General features: G+C 37.4%; 1 protein-coding gene across 1 annotated transcript in view; it reads left to right on the top strand.

Moving 5' to 3' along the window:
• The window catches only part of LOC112622603 (translation initiation factor IF-2-like), a 53,655-nt gene extending 31,842 nt beyond the window's left edge, over positions 1 to 21,813 (top strand). The window contains 6 exon segments of the mRNA XM_025382345.1: positions 16,959 to 17,166; positions 17,293 to 17,736; positions 17,738 to 17,974; positions 19,279 to 19,344; positions 20,676 to 20,748; positions 21,490 to 21,813. Of these exon segments, the coding sequence (XP_025238130.1) occupies positions 16,959 to 17,166; positions 17,293 to 17,736; positions 17,738 to 17,974; positions 19,279 to 19,323 (934 nt within the window). The 3' untranslated portion in view covers positions 19,324 to 19,344; positions 20,676 to 20,748; positions 21,490 to 21,813.
• Positions 21,814 to 23,976: the final 2,163 nt, after the last annotated feature.

Raw genomic sequence — 23,976 nt, 5'->3', positions numbered from 1 at the left:
TAGCTTGTAAGGTTTCTGCTGAGAAATCTGCAGTTAATCTGATAGACTTTCCTTTATAGGTTACTTGGTGCTTTTGCCTCACAGCTCTTAAGATTATTTCCTTCACCTTAACTTTAGATAACCTGATGACAACATGCCTAGGTGATGATCTTTTCGAGATGAATTTCCCAGGTGTTGTTTGAGCTTCTTGTATTTGGATGTCTAGGTCTCTAGCAAGGCCAGGGAAGTTTTCCTCAATTATTCCCCCAAAAATGTTTTCCAAACTTTTAAATTCTCTTCTTCCTCAGGAATGCTGATTATTCTTGGCTTTGGTCATTTAACATAATCCCAGACTTCTTGGAGGCTTTGTTCATATTTTGTTATTCTTTTTTGTTTGTCTTTGTTGGATCGGGTTATTTTGAAAACCTTGTCTTCGAGCTCTGAAGTTCTTTCTTCTGCTTGTTTGATTCTACTGCAGAGACTTTCCAGAGCATTTTACATTTCTCTAAGTGCATCCATTGTTTCCCAAAGTTTTGATTGTTTTTTATTTATGCTACCTATCTCATTGAAAATGTCTCTCCTCATTTCCTGTATCATTTTTAAACTTTCCTTAAATTGGGCTTCACCGTTCTCTGGTGTCTCCTTGATTAGCTTAATAACTGACTTCCCGAATTCTTTTACAGGTAAATCAGGGATTACTTGTTTTGTTATACTACCAGAGTTGGTTTCTGGTGCCTTCTCATTTGGGTAGCCTCTGTCAGAGGGAAGGTCTAGGGCTCAAGGCTGTTACTCAGATTTTTTTGTCCCACAGGGTGTTCCCTTGATCTAGTACTCTCCCCCTTTTCCTATGGATGTGGCTTCCTGAGAGATAAGCTGTAGTGATTATTATCTCTCTTCTGAATGTAGCCACCCAGCAAGTTTACCTGGCTCTGGGCTGGTACTGGGGGTTGCCTGCACGGAGTCCTGTGATGTGAACCTTTTGTGAGTCTCTCAGCCATGGACACCCGCACAGTATTTGGGGTGTCTCCTGGGTTCAGGAGTAATCTACTTCCTTCTGAGGGTCTGTGGGTCCTCTTCAGTTCTCCTGATTTATTCCTACAGTCGTTCTGGAACAAGAGTTCACGATGAGAGACTCCACATGCTGCTCTCTCTGGCCGAGTGGGAGCTGCAATCTAGTCCTGCCTCCCATCTGTCATGATCCTCCTTCTTCTCTTGAAGTTAATTATTTAAAAAACATTTTTTAGGCATCCAGAAAAGAAAACAATAATAATTTCTGATAAAAGTGAAACACATGCTATTTATAAGACTTTATTCTCCACAAACAAAATTATAGAAAACAACACAGCAACATGTCTTAGGGAAAACATTGTGAGGGTAAAAGTTCGAAGAATTGTGTTCCCAGAGAATTTGACCCTCAGGTATGAAGGAAAGAGAAATTATATTCCTGGGTTTGCAAGAGCTTGGAAAACAAATTAGCCAAGTATGGTTTTGACAATGTTAAAGTTGTACTTCTGTGAACCAAGCGATGAATCCTAATGAAGACTTCAAGCAGAGGAAGTCATCAAAATCAGTAAACAGAAAGGTAAATCTCAATAACTATTGCTAATATGGTTATGAAACAGAAGCGAAACATAGAAAGTAAAAATTAATTCAATGGCAATTATCTGGGTCTAAAATTATAGATTAAGAGAAACAGAGAAGTGAGGAAAGACAAAGCAGAGAAGGAAACAGCTAACTTCCTCATTTTGTCTGAAAAGAGACAAAATCTCTTTTCTTTTATAGTCCCAATCATTAGAAAATAAAAATTAAAGCACAATTTTGAAAAACCCAAAGGTAATCTTTAATACAACTAAAAACCCAATGATTATATTCTAAAATACTAGAAAGTACAAAAGCTTATAAGCCATATGCAATATAACTAAGAAAACATGAGAAAAATCACAAGCTCAGAGAAAAGAAATATGAGTAAATATATTAGTTATAAAAATAATTGTGAATAATTAAAAATACTTCGAATCCAATTTAAAAACATTGAACTACATGATAGTTAAAAAGCCATTCTAAGACAAAAATGATATGCAAAAGTTAAAAATAAAAGAATGGGCAAATATACATCATACATTCACAAAAGAAAATAGGAAATACTAATTTCAGAAAAGACACAAAGGCAAAAAGCTATTAATGGTAACCAAGAGGGTCATTACATATTAATACAAATATACTTCACATGGAAAATATAATAGTTATTCAACTTTATAAGCTGATTAGCATAATATCAACATACATAAATCAAGAATGTTAAAAATGTTAGAAATGTGAAAGGAAAGTAACTTCTTATGGGTGACTTTGACACATCTCTCTTAGCTCTGGATAAACAGATATTTGGTTAAAATGTACAGTTTGTAAAGATGAATTTACAGATATACTGATGTCTATTCTAAGAACTAAAAAATACATATATCTTATTTTCAACATGAATATAATAAATTTTTATAAAAATTTAACAAATACTGCCACAAAGAAAATGTTCAAAAGTTTCCAAATCAGAAATTATAGGGAGCTGCATTCTCTGACCATAATGCAATCAAACTATATATTTTTTAAAGTTTAAACAATCAAAAATCCCAACACGTTGGAAGTTACCAAATGCCTTCCTATATAGCTATATGGGAGAGAAAAATCCAAGGTGAATTACAAACTTGTTTTACAGTAATGAAAATAGGACCATTATTTATCAAACTTTATGGAATGTGTTCAAAGGAAAATACTGTTTGTGGCCTAAAATGGTTTTTGTTCTAACTAAAAGAGAATTAAAAAAAAAAAAAATCAATTTAACTGCAATTCAAGAAGTTAAGACAGAACAATGAAAGAATCTAAATGAGAGGAAGAAAATATTAAAAATAAATATATAAATCAATGCATGAGAAAAATAGAAAAATAGTAAAGTTGACGAATAAACTACAGTACTAAATTCCTAAAGAACAAGAACAGGCCAGGTGCTGTGGTTCACACTGTAATCCTGACACTTTGGGAGGCTGAGGTGGGCAGATCACTTGAGGCCGGGAGTTTGAGACCAACATAGTGAAACCTTGTCTCTACTAAAAATACAAAATATTAGCGCTCTAGCCTGGGCGACAGAGTGAGTCTTGTCCCAAAAACAACAGCAACAACAAAAGGACAAGGACAAACTGCAATACAAAAGTCCTAGTAAATTTAATCAAGAGAAAAAAGTAAACAAACAAAATTAGAAATAAAAAGGACTTACAGTCTTAAAAGGATTTAATAACCGATTTAAAGATTATTTTTAAATGTTATTTTAAAAGTATTAGTACAAATTCATCAGTTTAACAAATTTGAAAATCTTAGTAATAAAGATTCAAATATAATGGAGTAGAAAGTTGTCTACCAAACCTAAATAGACAACTATATGCTGCAGAACTGAAACTGAAAAAGTTTTCGATAACTAAATTCAAGACAGCTGCAGAGCAGAGTTTTTTTAAAAATCAATAAGTGCTTTTCAGTTTTCAAGAAACAAATCCATCACTACGAGGTATACTCTTCTTGTACATAGAAAAACAATAGGAAACATTCCAACTCACTTCACAAAGCTAGGATCACCCTCACAGTAAAACCTAAAAATAATTAGTACAGATGTAAAAGTATGAATAAAAGATTTACATATTTATCTCAGGTATATTAAAATAATAATTTAGCCTAAATATTTAAGGATTGCTCTAAAGAATTCATGCATATAAACCCAATGAATATATCGCACCAATACGTCGCAAAGTAAATACATAAACATCTCAATTGATCTGCAAAATAATTTGATAAAATTTAATAAACTCTCTTGGATTTTAAAACTTGCTGAATAAGCTCAGAATAAAATGATATTTCATGTACATTATAAAGAATATTTATTTATCATTAACATACAGCTAACGTCGTATGGTTTAACAATACTACTCTAAAAGCATTATAAACAAGTCAAGAATATCTACTATTACCACCGTCATTTGCATCATTCTAGAAGTGGTAGCCAAAACAAACAAAAAACGGAAATACATGTGTGGTCCAGTATACTTATTGAGGCAATAGGCCTAAGTATAAACCTTTTCCCTTCATAATAACATCTATGGGCCGGGCGCGGTGGCTCACCCCTGTAATCCCAGCACTTTGGGAGGCCGAGGTGGGCGGATCACGAGGTCAGGAGATCGAGACCATCCTGGCTAATACGGTGAAACCCCGTCTCTACTAAAAATACAAAAACTAGCCGGGTGTGGTGGCGGCGCCTGTAGTCCCAGCTACTCGGGAGGCTGAGGCAGGAGAATGGCGGGAACCCGGGAGGCGGAGCTTGCAGTGAGCCGAGATCACGCCACCGCACTCAGCCTGGGCGACAGAGCCAGACTCCGTCTCAAAAAAAAAATAAATAAATAAATAACATCTATGGACAATTCTTAGTAGAATGGAATAGGATTTTCTCAGTCAAATCTCCCTGCTGGACAGGGTCTATAGCTATACTGAGTATCCCTCAAACATGGTAATTGTATAGTAAATAATTTTCTAGTTAAAACAAAAACAAAAACAAAACCTAGGGAAATAGATATGAGGAAATCATTGAAAAAATTTTTGAACTTAATAGCATAGTTCAGTTGAGTGATGCAAGGTGGAAAAAAATACAAAAATCAATCCTATTGCTAATAATAATAGCCGATCAAAATATGATGAAGATATTCCACTCACAACAATAAGCACAATATCATGATACACAATTACAAGAATAATCTTTGAAGGAATTGTATAGGACCAATACAATGAAAACGGTAAGAGCTTGTAAAAGGAATAAAAAGACTTTCACAAAAAGAACATATCTGTGGCTGAATGGGAAGAAAATAAGTTTAATGTAATCCATGAAAATCCCAATATAAATTCTTAGAGTGTGGCTGTGATAGAGAGTATATTTTCAAAGCAATTCTAAAGTTTATCGGAGGAATAAATGAGAGAGAGAGAGAAAAAAAAAAAGACTGAAAGCTAAATAGGGGAAGTTTGTCCCAATGGGTTGTGAAAATAGATACAACAATGGTAGAGAATGGATAGACCACAAGCCAATTCTAGTAGATTAAAAAACAAAACAATGCAGGCAGGGTGGCACACGCCCATAGTCCCAGCTACTCAGAGGGCTGACACAGGAGGATCCCTTGAGCCTGGGGAGGTGGAGCCTGCAGTGAACTGTGATTGCGCTGTTGCACTTCAGCTTGGGTGACAGAGTGAGAACAAGTCACTAAAAAAAGTTTTTTAAAACTTTTTCCTAATTTTTAAAAAAAGAATGACAATAAAAAGGTTCTACATGAGAAAGTTGGTATCACAAATGAGTAAAGCCATAAAAGACAATCATTGATTGTGTGAGATAATTATTTAACAAATTGAAATAAATAATTCCTCCCTTTACGCTATAAAAGCAAAACAAACTGTAGAATGATGAAATGCTTTAATGTTAAAAACTGAGGATAGGTGCGGTGTCTCACGTCTATAATCCCAGCATGTTGAGAGGCCAAGGTGGGAGGATGGCTTGAGCCCGAGTTCCAGACCATCCTGGGTTACATAGTGAGAACCTGTCTCTACAAAAAATACAAAACATTAGCCAGGTTTGGTGGCATGTGCCTGTAGCCCTAGCTACTCCAGAGGCTGAGGTGGGAGGATCAAGGCTGCAGTGAGCCATGATCATGCCACTGCATTCCAGCCTGGGCTGCAGAGTAAGACCATGTATGAAGCAAGCACACACACACACACAAACCCTGAAAGCACACACACACACACACACACACACTCCTGGAAAAAAATGTGGATATTTATCAGGTCTCAGGATGGGAAAGTGCTTTCTAATTATAAAGGCGTTAAAATAAATGTCCCCTGAAATAGTATTCATTTTACTATGGAAAATATAACTTGAATTTTCCCTACAACAAGACAGAGTATGGAAAACTGAAATAAAATTTCTATCGCGAGGAAAAAATAAATATTGTTTTAAAAGCACACCACTGAGGAAAATAATTGACACAGATTTATGACAAAAAGTTTAATATAGCTAATATATAAAGAGCTCATGTAAATCTTAAAACCTAAATAGAAAGGTTAGCAAAGAATATGAATAGATATTTCATAGAAGGAAAAAGAGAGGAAGGGAGGGATGGAGGGAGAGAAGGAGGGAGAAACACAGGAAGGGAGGAAAGAGGGAAAGGTAAGGAAGAAAAGAAAACTAAACATGAGGAGGAAGATTAAATTACTCAATTTCAAACTCTCTTGTTTTAAAGACTGTGTTTTTTACTTAGCAAATTAGCGAAACTTAATTCCAACACCCAGTATTGCTGAATGTGAGATTAGAAATCAGAACAACTTTTCTAGAAAGCAAGTTTAGCAATCTATATCAAGAATTAATGTCCTTCAATACAGTAGCTCCACTTTTAGACAATTAACAGAAAGAAATAATTAGAGAATATTTGGCGGCAGGGACATTTATTGCTGCATGACAACTGCATTTAGTTGAATTTAGTGTTAGTCATCTGAGATGTCACATAATACCAAAGTCAATTGTGAGGTGTGTCACAAGAAATTTGTTACTACTGAGAGTAAAGGTACCAAACTTTGAACATTATTTAATAAATTAGGATAGAGTCAAGGTTATCTCTGTAATGTTACTCTTAAATGCATCATATTATAATGCATTTTGAGCTTATGAAGGAAAGGGACAGAGCAATGGCAAATCCACAAGGAGGAAAATTTGCATAAACCATAGCCTTTATTATCAATGTGTGCATCAGAACTCATTGACTTGTGAACATTATATGTCTCTAGGTGTTATAGAGGAGAGAAAAAAACTTACCGAACTGAGTTTGGTGCAGCCATTTAAAACACATACTGCAGCCATTATTTAAAAAAAAAAAAAAAAAAAATCCGAGCGTGGTGGTGGGCACCTGTAATCTCAGCTACTCAGGAGGCTGAGGCTGAGGCAGGAGAATCGCTTGAACCTGGAAGGTGCAGGTTGCAGTGAGCTGAGATCACATCACTGCAGCCCAGCCTGGGTGACAGAGCAAGACTCCGTCTCAAAAAACAAACAAACAAACAAACAAACAAAAAACAACCTTGATTTGGAAGAAGTTTGATGGAATGTGTAAATGATCAGAATATGGTAGAGCCAGAAGGTAGAATCAAGCATGTAGTGAGCCCTGTTTTATGGAAGGATTAGAAGGAAGTTGACCTGTGTTGTGAGTGGTGGTGTCTGCAGATTTTAAAAAATATTTTCCTGAATTTTCCAAATTTTAAGTAGTGAACAGATATCACTTTTATGACTAGAAGGAGATTATTAACAAAATAACTATGCAAATATAAAGAAGTATAGAACATTTACAAAGTAACCTGTAATCCTCTTTCCCTCCTGATCCCTGTACCAACTAAAACATATAAGTATTTACAGAAGGAGATTTATGCCTTTCTGATTAACCTCATAGAATCAACTCTACCATATACTGCAAAGAAAGCCTCTGACAGCAAAAAATAACTTGGTCCCCAGCATGTCTTCATCTAACCTGCCAAAGACAATTCTGTGGCTCTTTAAGCACGTTTAATTAGAAACTAAAACGAAACAGTCATGTAATGCCTTTTCATCCTTCATGAAAACTTACTCTGTTTTTTAAGGGAAAGAGTAATAAAGGAGTAATATGAGACAAATGGGTGTACATTAGTTAATAGTCTTCATTCTTATTTACAAGCAATCATGTTAATGCCTTTCCTAGGGAAGAAAAAAAAAAGACGCAATGACCTTCATTGAAGTTCATGCACTAACCAACATCAAGCTATTCTAAAATGCCCTGAAAAAATGCTTCAGGGTTATGTGGTTAACACAGTACAAATCGCTGCCCACCTTTCTGTTGTTTTCCTACCCCAGGATCTTCCTAAGAGACCACAAGTTTTACACTGGGATGGTGAGGAGAAGGACATTGCCCTGTGTATTTGCATTATTTTCCAGAACTGCCTTTCTAATAACTCAAGATTCTGAAGGGCACATAAAACATTGTAATAAGTGCATTTTGTGTTTTCATTTATTTCTTGGGAGAATAGCAGTCACTATTAATATATGTTCCTGACAGATCATTGGATTCACATTCCCAACAGTTTCAAATAACTAGCTAAAATATTCTTTCGAGGATTTTTTTCTTAAAAAAAGCCAGTCTTAGCTAACTTGAAGAAGCACATCTATTTTCCAAGTCTCACTGTTCCAATTTTGTTTTCTCAAACACTGTGAACCACTTTTAATTTTTAAATATTATCTTATTTACAAAGCATATACTCAAAATAGTTCTACTTTGAGGAGAGGGAAATAAAATTTCCATTTTCCATTGCTTAAAAGAAAGCATATAAATAAGGGTTCTTTTCTTTTTCTTTCTTTTTTTTTTTTTTTTAAGTTTTGAAGTTGCTGGTACTAAGTCATTTCTCCATAAAAAAATAAGCACCTAAAGCAAGGTTTCTCCACCTGTGTCCTATTGATATTTTAGAGTGGATAATTCTTTGCATTGGAGGTCTGTCCTGCGCATTGTAGGATGTACAGTAGCATCTCTGGCCTCTACCCACCAGATGCCAGTAGCACCCTCTTTCCCTCAGGGGAAGGTCACAACCATAAATGTCCTCCAGACATTACCGAATGTTCCCTGGGGGCAAAATCTTCCTGGTTGAGAACTTTGTTCTAAATTACACCACTCAACAAGTGCCATATGTATATCATTTATCCTCTTTACTTACTCTAAAGTCCTCAAAAGTGAAAATTCGGCCGGATGCAGTGGCTCATGCCTGTAATCTCAGCACTTTGGGAGGCCGAGGTGGGTGGATCACCTGAGGTCAGCAGTTCAAGACCAGCCTGGCCAAGATGGTGAAACCCCATCTCTACGAAAAATACAAAAATTACCTGGGCATGATGGCAGGTGCCTGTAATCCCAGCTACTCGAGAGGCTGAGATGGGAGAATCGCTTGAACCCAGGAGATGGTGGTTGCAGTGAGCCAAGATCACGCCATCGCACTCCAGCCTGGGAGGCTGAGCAAGCCTCCATCTCAAAAAAAAAAAAAAAAAGAAAGAAAAGAAAAACAAAAAGAAAAAAAAGGAAAGTGAAAATTCCTGTCTTTCAAAATTTGGGACTACTTGTTTTTATATTATTTACTAGTCCTTCAATATTTTGCCTAGAATGAGCTAATAACTAGGATTTTATATATCCTTCAAAGAAAAATAAACAGTTGACCAAAAACCTATAATTTAGATGTTAGAGGTGTTACACTAAAATTTCATTTTGTCTCTTTACATTAATTCCTTGTTTCCACTTGGTCATGAAAATGAATTATTTTGTCACAGTGAATATTCAAACTTTTCATTCAAAAGTACAACTAGAGAGATTTTCAATATAAAATAAATAATATAATTAATACAAGCCATTCACTTCTTTTTTTATTTATATACTATATAATAACTAAGGTAGCAATGGAGGAGTGAGGGTTTATTAATTATATACCTTTTAAAGGGCTTTTAAAAGGATTTTAATTATAACAAATTTATTGGAAACACTTAAAAAATACAGAAAAGTGCGTAGGTTAATACTTAGGTCTTGATCTTTCAAGATTTTATTCTACTTATATAAATATATAGGATATATCCTTAACAGATCACAATTTATTACACTGCCCTACATAAATCAAACATAATGTTTGTTGGATGATATATTAAGGGCAAAATTTGCAATGATAGATATACTTAACTTTATTGAACAACTAGCTTTTACAGCAGTAAGTACATGATGTTGGCTTCTTTATACGTCGTTCTACTTTTCAGCAGCAATCTCAACATATTGAAATTTGTCTTTCTGTTTCTCTCACAGGCTTAAATAGATAATTAAGTTTTTTGCTCTTTGTTTTTATTCTGTGCTATATGTCGTCTAGATACAGATCCAAAGACCTGATAATTTTTCTGAGAAGGAGTTTTTTTTTTTTTTTTCTTTTTTCCAGGGGAAGTAAGGGAGGGGCTTACATTTTCATATTCACCTTTTATTTTCATTTACTCTACTTGATTCCATTGAAACAAAACCAAACAGACAAATAACCACCCATACCTGCCCACTACAAAAACCACAGACAAGACCATTTATGTGTTTAGAAGATTTTATTGAAAATTTGCACTTGTGCCTTGGAAATCCTCTATGTCTCTTCTATCCTCACATTCAGGGAATCTTTATGAATTATTTCATTCTTTATAGTTCCCAGCCTCACATCATCTTCTTGGTTCTCTACCTCATCTCTTCTCTCAGGAGCCAGGAAAATTTCTCTCTGTTTTCTAAACAGCACTCTTTAACTGTATCGTTTGGTTATCTTCATCCCCTGGAGGGAAATAGAGACCCCACAGCATGTTGGAAAAGCAAATTCTTGACTATTGTAGGACTTACAGCTGAAATGACCCTGGTAATCAACTAGTCTAACTCTTCATCCAAAAAAGAAATTGAAGAAACCACCAGACAATTCTAATTTTGTATTTACTGATCACACTTTACAGTTTGGATCAAAGTAGTGGAATGAGCATTGGGAGTAATTAGACCTGGGGATCTGGGGCCATGGACTCACCATATCTAACTGGGTTAATTATCTCTTGATCTCTGCATCTCCTTTTCATTATCTATAAAATGGGAATAGAACCCATGCTAATAAGAACATTGGTGACCCACATAAGGGTCTGCAAAGCGTGTTCACACAAATTAGTTGCTTCCATCTCAGAACATGCAACGAGAGATAGAGTCAACACCTATAATTGTTATCATCCTTATTTAAAGGCCCAGGGGAATTAATGGCTTGGTTGAGTCCCACTGAGGGAGCAGAATTCAAATATATCTTTGAACTGAAATACTATACTGAGATGCCTCCTCATCATCTTGAGGAAAAGTTATGAGGATCTAGTGATGTTACATATGTGAAGGTGCTTTCTAAGTGAAAAAACATGAATGAAAAATAAATGTTTATTATTGCTGTATTTATTTTCAGACAACCTTGGAAAGACGCCATCTACATGAGGATGCTTTGGTTTGAGTTCAGGTAGTTTCCACAATATCATCTCCAAATTAGGATTAAGCATTACATTCTGACAGTAGATTTTCAGTTCTATCATGCTTCTTTAATTATTCTAGACTTGCCTTTTAGATTCATTTTGTTTATTATCAACTGTCAGTGATTGAAACATTTATTCAGCCTGGTCTCTTACACACACACACACACACACACACACCCCTTCACACCCACCCTGACACCCACACACCTTTTCTTCCTCCACGGCTTCTGGTAATGATATTTTTCCTTGCCTATGAATTCTCACAATATAGTATGCCAGTCCCGTGGGTTGATTTCCCTCTTATCCAAGATGAAACATTCTAATAGACCCCCGTGGAGCATTTCACAGTGGACTCACTATTCTCTTTCACTTGCACAGAAAATTAACAATGAATTATATCTGAAAATCTGGAGCCCCAAAAGCTCAAAAATGTTCATTCTTCCAAATCGGCTGTGTTCCAGATTTCTAATTACTTTTGTAACTTTTCATGGAATCTTCTCCATAATTTTCATTCATTTCTCAAACGATGAAGCTCACAATTGCACACATTTTCTATTGAGTTTTCCTGTGTGCTGAGTCAAACAGTTTCAAATGATACAATCACTTCATCAAAAAACAAACAGGCATTTAACAAGCACTCTCCCATACCCAATCTGCCCTATAATCTCTGGGATCCAGCGGCGGCACAGTTGTTCTCGAGCACAAAAATAAGATAATCTACTGTATTATGAATTGCTTGTGAAGAGCATAAAATAATTTCACTATATATCCATTGTATTTGCTTTTTGAAAACCATCATATACATTCTTACTTGAGTCCTAAATTCCATTTTATTCTACACTAAATACAACTGTGGTTTCCCTATATATGGATACCCTACATTTATTTTTAAATACATTCCTGCTAAGACATTTTTCTGTAATATTGACAATTTTCACCAAAACCATCTTCACAGTTGGTTAAAAAAAATCAAATAAGACCACAACCCTCCTCACATGTAATTACAACAATCTCTCCTCCAAAGGAAAATCCTTTTAACCATTTCTGCTTTTAGTGTCTGCCTGTAGAAAACTAAACCGTAAACTATTTGCTTGAACAAAACATGAACTTTAAATAATGAAATAACTAGTATATTTCTATATTTGTTATTTATTATTCATTTATCTACCTGACCCTCAGCTATATAAAATGACCTATGTAAAATGAGGTCTTACATTAGTCCTTCTTTCAACACCTCTGCAATCTTGATACTTATATTATCATTTTCAGTTTTGTTGGTTGTAATGTAGAAGTAGCTACTTAAATTTCTGTTTTTTGTCCAATAAATGTTATCTAATAAAGTTGGATAAAACTACGTTTTGTCCAATACAGTTTTTCGGCACCCCTCTATGTGGCATGATGCCCCTACCCAGCTTTCTTCTTTGGCCCCCTTCTTTCCTCTCCCACCTTTGTCAGCTAGCTGTACCTTTACTTTTACTTGATCAAGGTGATATAGTTTTAATTATATGCACTAATATACATTTGCTTTTATATTTAAGTCAAGTTGAGTTTTCTATCCCTTATGACTGAAACCCTCCTAACTCCACTGAGGATCTCCTACATGCTGACCTTCTGGCTTGGAAGAGGGATGTTACCATCTACTTTGTGTAAACCATTCTATTTTAAAGGGATATTTTTAACCTACAACTTCTAGTTAATTCAAATGTATCTTATGAAACAAAAAAATGTTGGATAAGATGAAGTTCTGCAACAGTGCTAAGACAATATGTCACTCAGGAGATGACTTTTTAAAAATAACCTTAACTTTGAAAAGTAAATGTTGGGCCAAGTACGGTGGCCCACACCTGTAGTCCCAGCACGTTGGGAGACCAAGGCGGGAGGATTATTTGAGGCCAGAAGTTCGAGACCAGCCTGGACAACATAGCAAGGCTCCCATCTCTACAAATTAAATTAAAATTAGCAGGACATGGTGGAGTGCATCTGTAGTCCCAGCTACTAGGGAGGTTGAGGCAGGAGAATCGCTTGAGCCCAGGAGTGTGAGGTTGCAGTGAGCTATGATCATGCCACTGCTCTCTAGCCTGGGCAACACAACAAGATCCTGTCTCAAAAAAAAAAAAAAGAAAAAGAAAAAGAAAAAGAAAAAAATAAATAAATGTAATAAAATTTCCCAGTCAAGTACATCTATTTTTCTTCTTGCCTCTCTGGAAAAGGTTTAGAGAGATTATACCTGGTGAATTAGAATCCTATTTCTCTGTGAAGGAAATATCAGCAATATCCTTCATATTGTTCTCACCACACGTTCTGGTTATGTTTAACTCTTCATACTCAAGAGTTTATGTGAGGCTCAGAATACGTTATTCATATATATTTCATCTCATTTCAGAAAGTGTTTTACAGAGCTTAAATAAAATGCATACGTACAAATATATAAGCTAATAAGGTATAGATGAAGAGTAATAAACCATGGCAAGGTAAACGTTGTGTTTATTAAAAAATTAGAGTGGATCTAGTATTTGATAGCACAATAGGGTGACTACAGTTAACAAAAATTTATTGTACATTTTAAAAGAACTTAAAGAGTATAGTTGGATTGTAACACAAAAGGAAGGATAGATGCTTGAGGTGATGGATACTCCATTTACTCTGATGTGATTATTATACATATATGCCTGCATCAAAATATCTCATGTACCTCACAAATACATACACTTACTATGTACTTACAAAAATTTAAAATTTATAAAACGAAAAAAAAATTACAGCGAAGCAGGCCATACCTTGCTAAATTAAGCTGTAAATTTAGTTCCAAGCTTCCTAGTAGTCGAAATAAGAAGGAGAAGCTGCAAAGATCTCATTTCGGAAAAAATAAAATTTTTCCTAACACTTAACTCTGAAAGAAATTTTCCTGAGGGACTGTGACCCAAGACAAAATGAAGAAGGGAGTCTAGTGTGCTCCTCACCAACGTTTTCTGAAATTTTCTCTCTGTTACTCCATATGCACATAAAAGTTTCCTGCCGTAGATACATCACACAATAAGGAAACTACGTGGTTGAGTTCAAGAAATCAACAAAATACAAGTTTTGTAAAAGGAGCATTAAAGGGATCTGATGTGATTCACAAAGGCATTTTTCTCTCATCCATGTAAGAAATAGGAAGAAAAATAGAGCTAATCATTTTTCTATTCTCTCTCTATAGATATTATTTCATTATTCCTAATAAAATCATTTTCAGATTAATGAATTAGACTCGGTTATTTGTTGAGAAGTCATGTGGAACTCTGATTTGTCCAAGACAAGAAATTCAGAAGCATTTCAACTATCAAAATCGAGAAGATATAAATCCAGTTATTTGTTATATTCACTGATGAAGCAATCTTAAGATGATAGCAAATTAAATGCAAAGATACAGAGAAAATAATATTGTGATTAGTCATATTACCACAGATCATGTGAGGCAACTTATAAAAGATGTCTATGTATTTTCTAAAAATTATCTTTACAAATGTCTATGTATTTTTTAAAAACAATCTTTATAAATGCTAAAGCTAACCCCAAAGTCAGTTTCTCTAATAAACATTTTCAAATGTGCTAAAACTGATAGCTCTCTAAAATAGCTTCCGCTCTTGTGTTCCATTTTGGACAACTGATGAGAAAATCGCTGATGAAAAATTGAAAATATCACTTCGTGAATGAAACATCACCACAGTGAAATCACAAATATTACCCAGACAATCACTGAAATATTCATTTCTATGTAATAAATGGGTGTGGACTTGTTGATTATCAGGAAATCACCACTCACTGGTTTTGACTTAAATATACTTAATAAATCATGCATATTGAATTCATATTGATAAATTCTTCCACAATTTTCACTCAGAAAATGAAATATGTACAGTTAATTAACTGAAAATTAACAACTGCTGGTTCAACTAAATTCAGCAAATTTTACATTCTAGTGTTACCACGTGTACATTTGTTGGAGTAATAATTAAACTTCTGTACTAGACTGCATATTTTGGGAAAAAGTAAACAAATTATATTATGACACACAAAATCTAAAAATACACATTTATTTTCCTCTTTGACAATTAAGTACAAAAGTGATAAGTGAATCTTTAATAAATGCCTCCAAAATTTTAAATTCAGTACTTGATTTATGGGTACAACTTTGACCCAGCCATTTACAACTTCCATCTAAGACTGTATTAGCAGACATAGGATATGTTAACTTATTTTAGGCGTATACATTGAAACTTGCTTAAGTTTTTAAACATTATGAACAGAGTATTAAATTGGACATTATGATCCATCTTGTTTTTGAGGAATATACTGAGAGGAATACACTAAGAGTGAATAAAATTTCTCGAACCTTTTCCATCCAGAATTCTTTCCTCAGTATTCTCTTCTAACATCCTCTCCATTAAAAAAGAGAAAGAAAGAAACCCTGAAAGTACTGCTTTGATCTAGAATGAGCAGGCAGGAGTTTCATTCAAATCTGTTTTGAAAGAAAACTGATGGGCTCAAAAATATATTTCAGATTGAAAAAATGTGCAGTCGAGGAAATATTAATGTTCTGATAATAAACAGAGAATAATAACACATTTAAGACAGTTCTGCACTTGGCACAGTATTTTACAAAAAGCAAAGTGCTTGACAAACACTATCTTGGTTGGATCTCACAGCACCCCAAGGAGGCAGGTAGAGCCAGGCATATTGTTCTCTTATAACAGAGTTAGTCATTAAGAGATTGGCTCAAGGTCAATCCAGAACCTGGACCTGTTGATAAAACTTCATTTCAGGGGTCATGTTATCCCCCGAATTTAATGTGGTAAGGTGTGGTGAGTTTCAATCACGAAAGCAAGGAGGTAATATAGCCATATTTTTCTTGTTTCAGATCTCTTCTTTCCATTCATTGTCCAGAACATCCTTTAAAAAATGTATTTTGTCATCAAAATAATTTATAAAGAAGGAGCATGCCACATGTGTACAAAATTTTTTAAATGCACAGTTTATTACCCGAAGAAATAAACTGACATAACTATTTGAAATACAAATAAGTGTAATTTTATTTTGAAATACGCAAATACGTGTTGCCAAATACTGTTTTCGTCATGGTGTAATGCACTTTCAGTAAACAACTCAATGAAGTTTATAAACTTCCTATGAACAATAACAAATGAGTCATCCTATTCAAATCAAATAAACAAACAACTAGTGTGTCTATTATTTGTAAGGTCCTGTGATCAAAAGGTACAGTCGTTTATAGCCAGTGCTTTACTCAAGTCCTTTCTTGATTGATACATGGGTGGCAGATGGATAGAGATATCCCACATATCTGTCATCTGTCTCTACATTGTTCTTTTCCGGTATTTCATCCAACCTCCGCTGAAGATAGCTTGTGTGACTTTATTATAGAAATAAAGTTCACAATAAAGATGATTTACATACAGAACTCTTATATTTTCATTCAAGGAAAAAACAAAAACAAAAAAAACCACAACATGGTAGTGCCAGTGACAGTCTGTGTTTTGGGGCAGGATAGAAACTAACCTGTTTCAGATATCCGACATTCTGGCAAACTTATTAGGAACACAAACGCTCGGGACTCAATGCACCAACCTGAGCCCGGCTGATTAGGCATTGTAAAGCAGTGTTCTAAAAGGAAAGGCCTTCACTTAAACAGTGCTACAAAGTGTTCAGCTTTCTTTCATATACAAACTTTCGCCAGAAAAGGCGTTTTAAGCCGAGGGTAAAGATTTTGTGCGTCCACCGTTCCCATCTTCAACTTTTTAGAATCATAGCCATTTAAGTACCGGACCTGTCTTCAGATTCTCACTTTGCGACACAGCTTTGGCCGGACTTGGCTTGATCTGGGCGCCAGGATCGGTCCCACCAGCGAGCTCGGAGCGGTTTGTCCTAGTGGATCAGGGCGGGTGTGTTGCCGGAGTCGCCTTCTATTGGCTACACTCCCGCGGACTGTCTGGGCTTTCCGACACCTGATTGGATGGAACAGCCCTGTGTACGCCGACATCATTGGAGGACGCTGGAGCCAGGGGGCGGAGCGGATTCCCCAGGATTCTTGACCGGGCGCGCTAGTCCGCGGAGCCCGGCGCGGGGCGCGAGAGCGGAGCTGCGCGGGCGGCTGTGGAGGGAAGGTCTCCTAGGCAATTGGGGTCTTTGAGGCGAATACGAGGCTGGGGCCGGTTACCGACCGGCCGCTTCTTGCCGAGGCAGTCCAGGCTTTACCCCTGGCGGTGGCCGCTGCGAGACACCATCTGTCAACGCTCTTTTCCCCTCCTCCTCCGGCCGGGCCGGGCTCCGCCGGCTGCGGCCGAGAGGACGCGGGACCCGGCGCGGTGAGCCCATCAGCTGTCAGGCGAGCGGCGAAGCGGCCGGAGGGCGGCGAGAGACACACAAAGAACGCGGTGGGCGGCGGCGGCGAAAGGGCGCGGCAAATTCGGGACGGCAACTCCTCCTCGCGCCCGCCGGTGCCACCGCCGCCCGGGCTTGGTCCGAGGCCGCGCAGACAATGCGGCCGGGCCCCAGAGTGCGGGGCGCCTGCGCTCCCCAGACCCCAACTTGACCGTCACCCTGCTCGCCCAGCCCCCTCCCGGGATAGGGGCGCCCCCCTCGTTCCGGCAGCCGGCGAAGGAAGTCTGTCCGCGGCCGCGTAGCCCGGCAACTTGCAAGCCGGGAAAAGTTTGCGGCGCCTCCGCGGGGCGGCGCGACGCGGCCCGCCCCACGCGTCCGCGGTCACCGAGGGTGACTTTCTCCACTCGTCGTCAGCCGGGGCCGCAGCGCGGCCGGCGAGGACTGCGGGGAGGGCCGGAGTCGGTCCGAGGGCTCCCGCACCTGGGGCTGCGGGTGAGTCGGCTTTGGGCGCGGTGGGCTCAAGTGGTTTAGGGCACCTGGGCTTGGGAAGCAGGCGCGGAGAGAGTCTTTAATACTTTCTGGAGCTGGCGGGGAGAACAAATAAAAGTGCGGTAGCTTGAAGGGCACTGACATGCCACTGACTTGGGAACCGTATCCGTGGGAACCCTTCGGGGGCCGGCGCGACCAAGGGCCTGTGCGCGGCTGGGTGGGAGAAGGAAGGGTTAGAAGGTCGCGGACTAGCTCTGCCTGCGACTGGCCCAGCTTGACCTTGGACAAGTGACTTAACCGCTTAGATTTTCTCGTGGGTAATATGTGGGGCTACAGCAACGTGGTCTGTGGTGTCGTCCAGTTTTTAGACTACATCTCCGTTTTGAGATTTTCCTGGGGCCTCAACACGGTGCGCGAGTTATGAAGCGGTAGGCCAGGATATGTTTATATGCGCCTGGATTCACCTTTCAGCCTAGTCAGAAGTAACTTTTAAGTCTGATGTTTTTAAAACACTAATATTTAAAGGCTTTCCTTCACTGAAAAATAAATTACCCATTGCTTATTTTACGAACTTTAGGATTGTCGTATTTTGTTGCACCATTTGGAATTCTAGGGGCCAGGGTGAGGACAGAGAGCCAAGCCTGAGGGTGAAGTGGCAGGTGCCCCTGGCGATCCCTGCCGGATCCAGTTGAGGGGAGAACAAAGCATTTATTATACATAAGAGAGAGTGAACAGGGCAGGTGTTTGTGTTTTTGTTTTCTGTATTCTACTGAAAACTTTTTTTTGGGGGGGGCAGGCAGTGGAGGAGGGGACAAAGAAGAAAAATGTCAAAAAAGAAAAAATGTCATTTATACCCAAAGTAAATCTTAAACTAATGTAAGTCTTCCTTACAGGAACAGCAACACATAATACAAGTACATCTTGATCTAATTTTAATGAAGGATTGAAAATAGCTACTGTGTTCAGTATTACTGACGCCAAGGCAGCTCACTTACATAATCTTCTTTGTTGAGATGTGTTAGTGGCATGTATAATTTTGATAAATAATTAATGTTAAAGGTTTAGTCTGGCAATGGTGTCGAAATACTGTCACAAGTTGTATTGCAAGACAATGGTGTGTGAACTTTTGGTTATCATAATAACCTACAGTTTCTCTCTAAACAGTAAAATCAGACATTTTTCATGACGAAAATTATCTTAAATATTGCATGTGTACTTTGTCAGTAGTGTATACAGGAGAAATTATTTTGTTCTGTAACTGACAAAGTCTTTCAGTTTTCTCACCATTTCATGAGAGTGAATTCCAGATGTCACGTACTTCACTGGGCATTTTCTCTTCATGGAGCTTATAGCAATAAGAGTTCTTTACAAAAGTAAGTGCATAAATACAGATACTCAACAAATACTTGGCTGAATAAAACACTCAGATAAGAATAATTAAAAGTCCATCTTGTCCATCCTTAAAGAGAATGATGATTGTGCTTTAGTGGAGAGAAAGAAGGTGTCAAAGAAAGAACTGGCAGCAAAACAGAGCTTAGTTCCAGTATCTAGCCTAAGCGTTTGTACTTTAAAACAGGTATACGCATTTGAAAAAAGACAAAGACAAGTGATAGGGTTTCTAGGAGAAAGACAGCAGTATTGATTTAATGTAATACATTTTATGGCCTAGTTTTGTTTGAAGAACACGAACCTTTGTAAAGGTGTATTTCTTAAATAATCAGTGGCTGTTTGCATTGTGATTGGATGTCTAATTAAATGGCCTAATCGTAACCATAATATCTCACTTGAATGCTGTCTGATGTTTTTAAATTCATTTTTAAAATAGCTTGAAATAAACCAATTTAGTTACATGAAGGACAGTATACCTTTTGGAATCAACTAAATCCACAGTGAGGAAAATTATCATCAGTGTTTCACCAAATGTAAATTAAGCACTGGAAGTAGCATCTTGCCTAGAAGGTCTTCACTCTAGACCATCACTTTGTGTAGAAGAGGTCTGATGTGGAACGTAGACTGCAGTGAGAGATGCCGTTATTCCTCCGAGGGTCTATTTGGTTATTTGGTGACATGAAAATACTAACACAGCCGCCTCCCGCCCCCTCCTCCGCCACACTTCAACATTTGTAAACCTGGCAACTTCTGGAAAGCCTAGTGGCCTTATTTCAAAGTAACTACTCAACCTAGAACTTAGCACTGATATTTGAACAACCCATATTGTAGAATATGGGTTCTCCTCTGTGCAGATTTGCTGGCTTGGCTATCTTATAAGAGATCACAGCAGTGTATCTCATAGTGTAGTCCTCAGATCACCTGTGTCAGAATCACCCGTAGTCCTTACAAAACTTCACACTCCTCGGCACATCCCACATTTACATAATCAGAATGTCTGTAAACAGAACCTAGAATTTCTTTTCATAAAACCCATTTATGCCTAGCGTTCCATTATTGGAATGCTAAGCTTGTGGGAGTTATTTCTATCCTACTGCTCAAGGTCATTGCCAAGGTCTGATTTTTCACAAAAAAATTTGCAGCCTCTGGCATAAATGGGTTAATGAGCTCCTTCAAAAGTGAGAGTTAATTAGACTAAATTTTAAGAATTAGTGTTAAGAGTTTTCTTGCCACAGTTGTAATGCTCTTGTTGCTTTCTTCTAGGAACATTAAAAAGCTCCCCAGATGCTCCCTGCTCTGATCATTTCCCCTACAGCACGAGACATGTTGGCATCATCTCTTAGTTGGGCCCTGTGACCAGGGAACCTCTCATGAAACCACCTCTGCAGGTAAATCAACATAGAATGTACCACTTACAAGCAGAGTTAAGGCTGCTTTGGGGACACAGGGCTCAAGAGACCACAGTTCACAGACCCCTCCTACTAGTGGGATACTCCTACCATCCTCCCTAACCTGTTGGTGATTTGTAGGAGTGGCAGTCCCAGCCTTCTCTTCAACTAGGGGGATATGGTTTCAAGCAAATGATTGGGAATAGACCCTAAGGGACAGATGACCTGAGAGAGAACAGACAAGAATGCTGAATGGAGGGCTGTCCCTTCAACATCCTTCAAGCCACACATTTCAAAAATTTTAGTCCTAAAGCAGATAATTTGGCAAGCAAGTGTGGCTAAGCCCAGGCACCTCTGTTCTTGGTTGTCAAAACTTTAATCTACAAACTCATATAGTGGCTCTATCTATAAATGCCCAACACATAAATGAGAATTTTCAAGCTTATCAGTTAAAAAAAGGGAGGCAGTGATTGTTTAGAAGAGAGGTTCAAAGCATAGGTTGAGGAGTCAGCCAGTCCTGATTGCAATCCTAGTTTTGCCATTTACTGCTTGGGTGGCTTCAACCTACATCCTTGACTCTCTAAGTTTCAGTTTCCTTACTTGAAAAATGTCTCATAGGAGTCGTTCTGTAAATTATGTAAGACTATAAATTAAAACATCAGCTAATAAATCACACAGTATATATTTAATATATGTAGCTTTTAATTTATTGTAATAACTTTTTCAAATTTCCTTTTTAAGCCTGGAGAGTTGCTGTAGAAGAAGGAAAAAAAGAGGAAGACAACGCAACGCAGGAGGAGATAAGTACCTCTGGACAAAATGGAAGTAGTAGTTGTTGAACAGAGGGAAAAGGGATGGGAGAAGGATGTGGACTGCAATGTTGCAGTGCCAGCTAATAACTTTCATCATGTACCTCCTTGGCTCAGGTACTGTCTCTTCTACTCTTTTCCTTACTTGTACTACCTTATTTAGCCCTTAATTATATACTTTCTTGACTCACTTTCAGAAACACTGATTATGTGGTCTGCCTCAAAGACAGAATCCTAGTTTTGGATTTTAGCCTTACTGATCTGTAGCCTTGCAGGGGCTTACGGATGGCAGCTGTCTCTCCCCCTTGGGATCTAGCTTTTGGAAATATTGAAGGGAAGAGATTTCTATGATCTTATAGGAAAAGATCCACAGTTCATCTCCAAATTTGCTTTTATAGAGAAGTGTGTGTCACCAAAACATGGAGATATGGTCAGAGAGGCCCCTACCCCCAGACTTTTAATATAATTTTGCTTTCTAGGGCATTTGTTCTTGTCAAATACTTTCTCTTCTATCAGCTCACTTGTTCCTCACAAAAGCCCAATAAGGTATTAATAGTATTAAACAGACCCCTGTGAAGCACCTCAAGTCTTTCTCTCTTCCCACTTCCATTCTTGCACACCTTTTGCTAGACTAGTCTCTGCGTTCATCACATCAGGTTTCTAAAATTAAAGTCCCCTAATAACTTTCTGTTTGTTCCCTCATCAAATTGAACCTTTTATGCCTGGCTTATAAGGTGGTCTTAAAACCCCATTTTCCTCTAAACATTGTCTCTGTAGTTCAGGAACGTGGCAGGCTCAACACGTGTGCATGAGCCATATTGCTTCCCTCATTAGTGATACCTCCTCTCAGACCACCCAGATTCTACTCATTCTTCAATTTCCAGCTTCTCCTTGGAGCCTTCCCAGATCATTAGCTTCTTTAAAATCCCAGCTTTCTCTGAATTCTGACGGTAGCCACAGTTATTTGGGCAATTATGTCCTGGTCTTAAAGTCCTAATGGGAAAAAAAAAAAAGTATATGATGGACTTTATGAAGAGAAGAAAGCACTGGACTGAGTTTTAAGACATCTGCTAAGGAGCCGTGTAAGCCAAACCAGGTTACTTTACCTCTCTGGATCTTTATTTGCTGATCTGTTAAGTGAAGAGGATTGGGTCAGATAATCTTGGTGGTCTATGCTCATTCTGAGGTTCTTGGACAACTTGACCTAGTTCACGTGGGATGGGATTGAAGATCTTACTGAGTTTTTGGATGGAAATGGTCAGTAATGGGCACTCAGTGCCTTCAGGACTTGTTCTGTACTATCCCAGAAATTTCTGATGCTAAACTTGGCAGTTTTTAAATACCATATTCCTTTTTTCCAAACTCTTTAACCACAAGAATTCAGGGAAGGTTAATGGGGGGTGACTTAGGTATCTGGATAATATGTATTGTGGACAATATAGCATTATCCTTGGGAATGATTTCATATTGTTGAATAAATAGCATCAACTTCTTGATAAACCTTAGTCCTGAGCATTTCATCTTCATTGGATGGTACTATATAGTAATATATTTATGTTTTCTTTTAATCATTTCATAACTTAGAAAATACTAACAGAGTCAAAACTCTAGGATAAGTGATATATGAGTTTTCTGTAGTAATCTGGTTGAAGACATGTTGTAATTCTGCATATATATGTACACTTATCCCATGCACGTTATGCTTAAACTAAGAAGGATACCCCTGAATTAAGAGGTGCTGTTATACATTGACCAGACTTAAGAATATCTCTTTAAAGTGTGTTGACATTTAATTGACCTTTGAAAGTTCATTCTGTTAATCATACTCAAAGTGCTAAAGCTATGGTTGACTGCTCTGGTGTTTTTATATTCATTCGTGCTTTAGCATATAAATTCTTCAGCATAATTGCTACTTATTTAGCAAGAGTTTCCTTTCTTTGAAAATGTGAGTTGTGCTTGTATTTTCGTGTCTTTCTTTTTTTTTTTTTTTTTTAACTTTGCTTCAGGCTGGGTAGTGGTAGAGGTTTGAATTAAAATGTTTTCCTGTCAGTAGTTGTATGAGGTGTGGCTTCTTAATCTAGAAGTAATGGAAATTTCTTGCTTAAATGAAGTGCACTTTTCTTCCTGCAGAAGTTAGAACTCAAGTTACAATGCTGAAATTTAGACAAGCTTAACACTTCAAAACTGGATATCTTTAGCAGAAACTTTTGGAAATTTTAAATTCCATTTGTGTAGATTAAAAATATCAGTGCTAATACTTTCTATTAAATAAGGATTTATCTATTTTCATAAAACCTCTAATTATATTCCTTGAATTGCTGTGAGTAGAATTTTGTTGTAAACACAGTATTTTTTAAAATCTCATATATTTTAAAAATCTTAACATTATATTACTATAACTTAGAGAACAGATGTTTAC

This window comes from Theropithecus gelada, chromosome 4 (genome assembly GCF_003255815.1).
Source record: "Theropithecus gelada isolate Dixy chromosome 4, Tgel_1.0, whole genome shotgun sequence".
In the NCBI taxonomy this organism is placed as follows: Eukaryota; Metazoa; Chordata; class Mammalia; order Primates; family Cercopithecidae; genus Theropithecus; species Theropithecus gelada.
The sequence above is the reverse complement of the archived record's forward strand: the minus strand, read 5'-3'. Positions and strand labels throughout refer to the sequence as shown.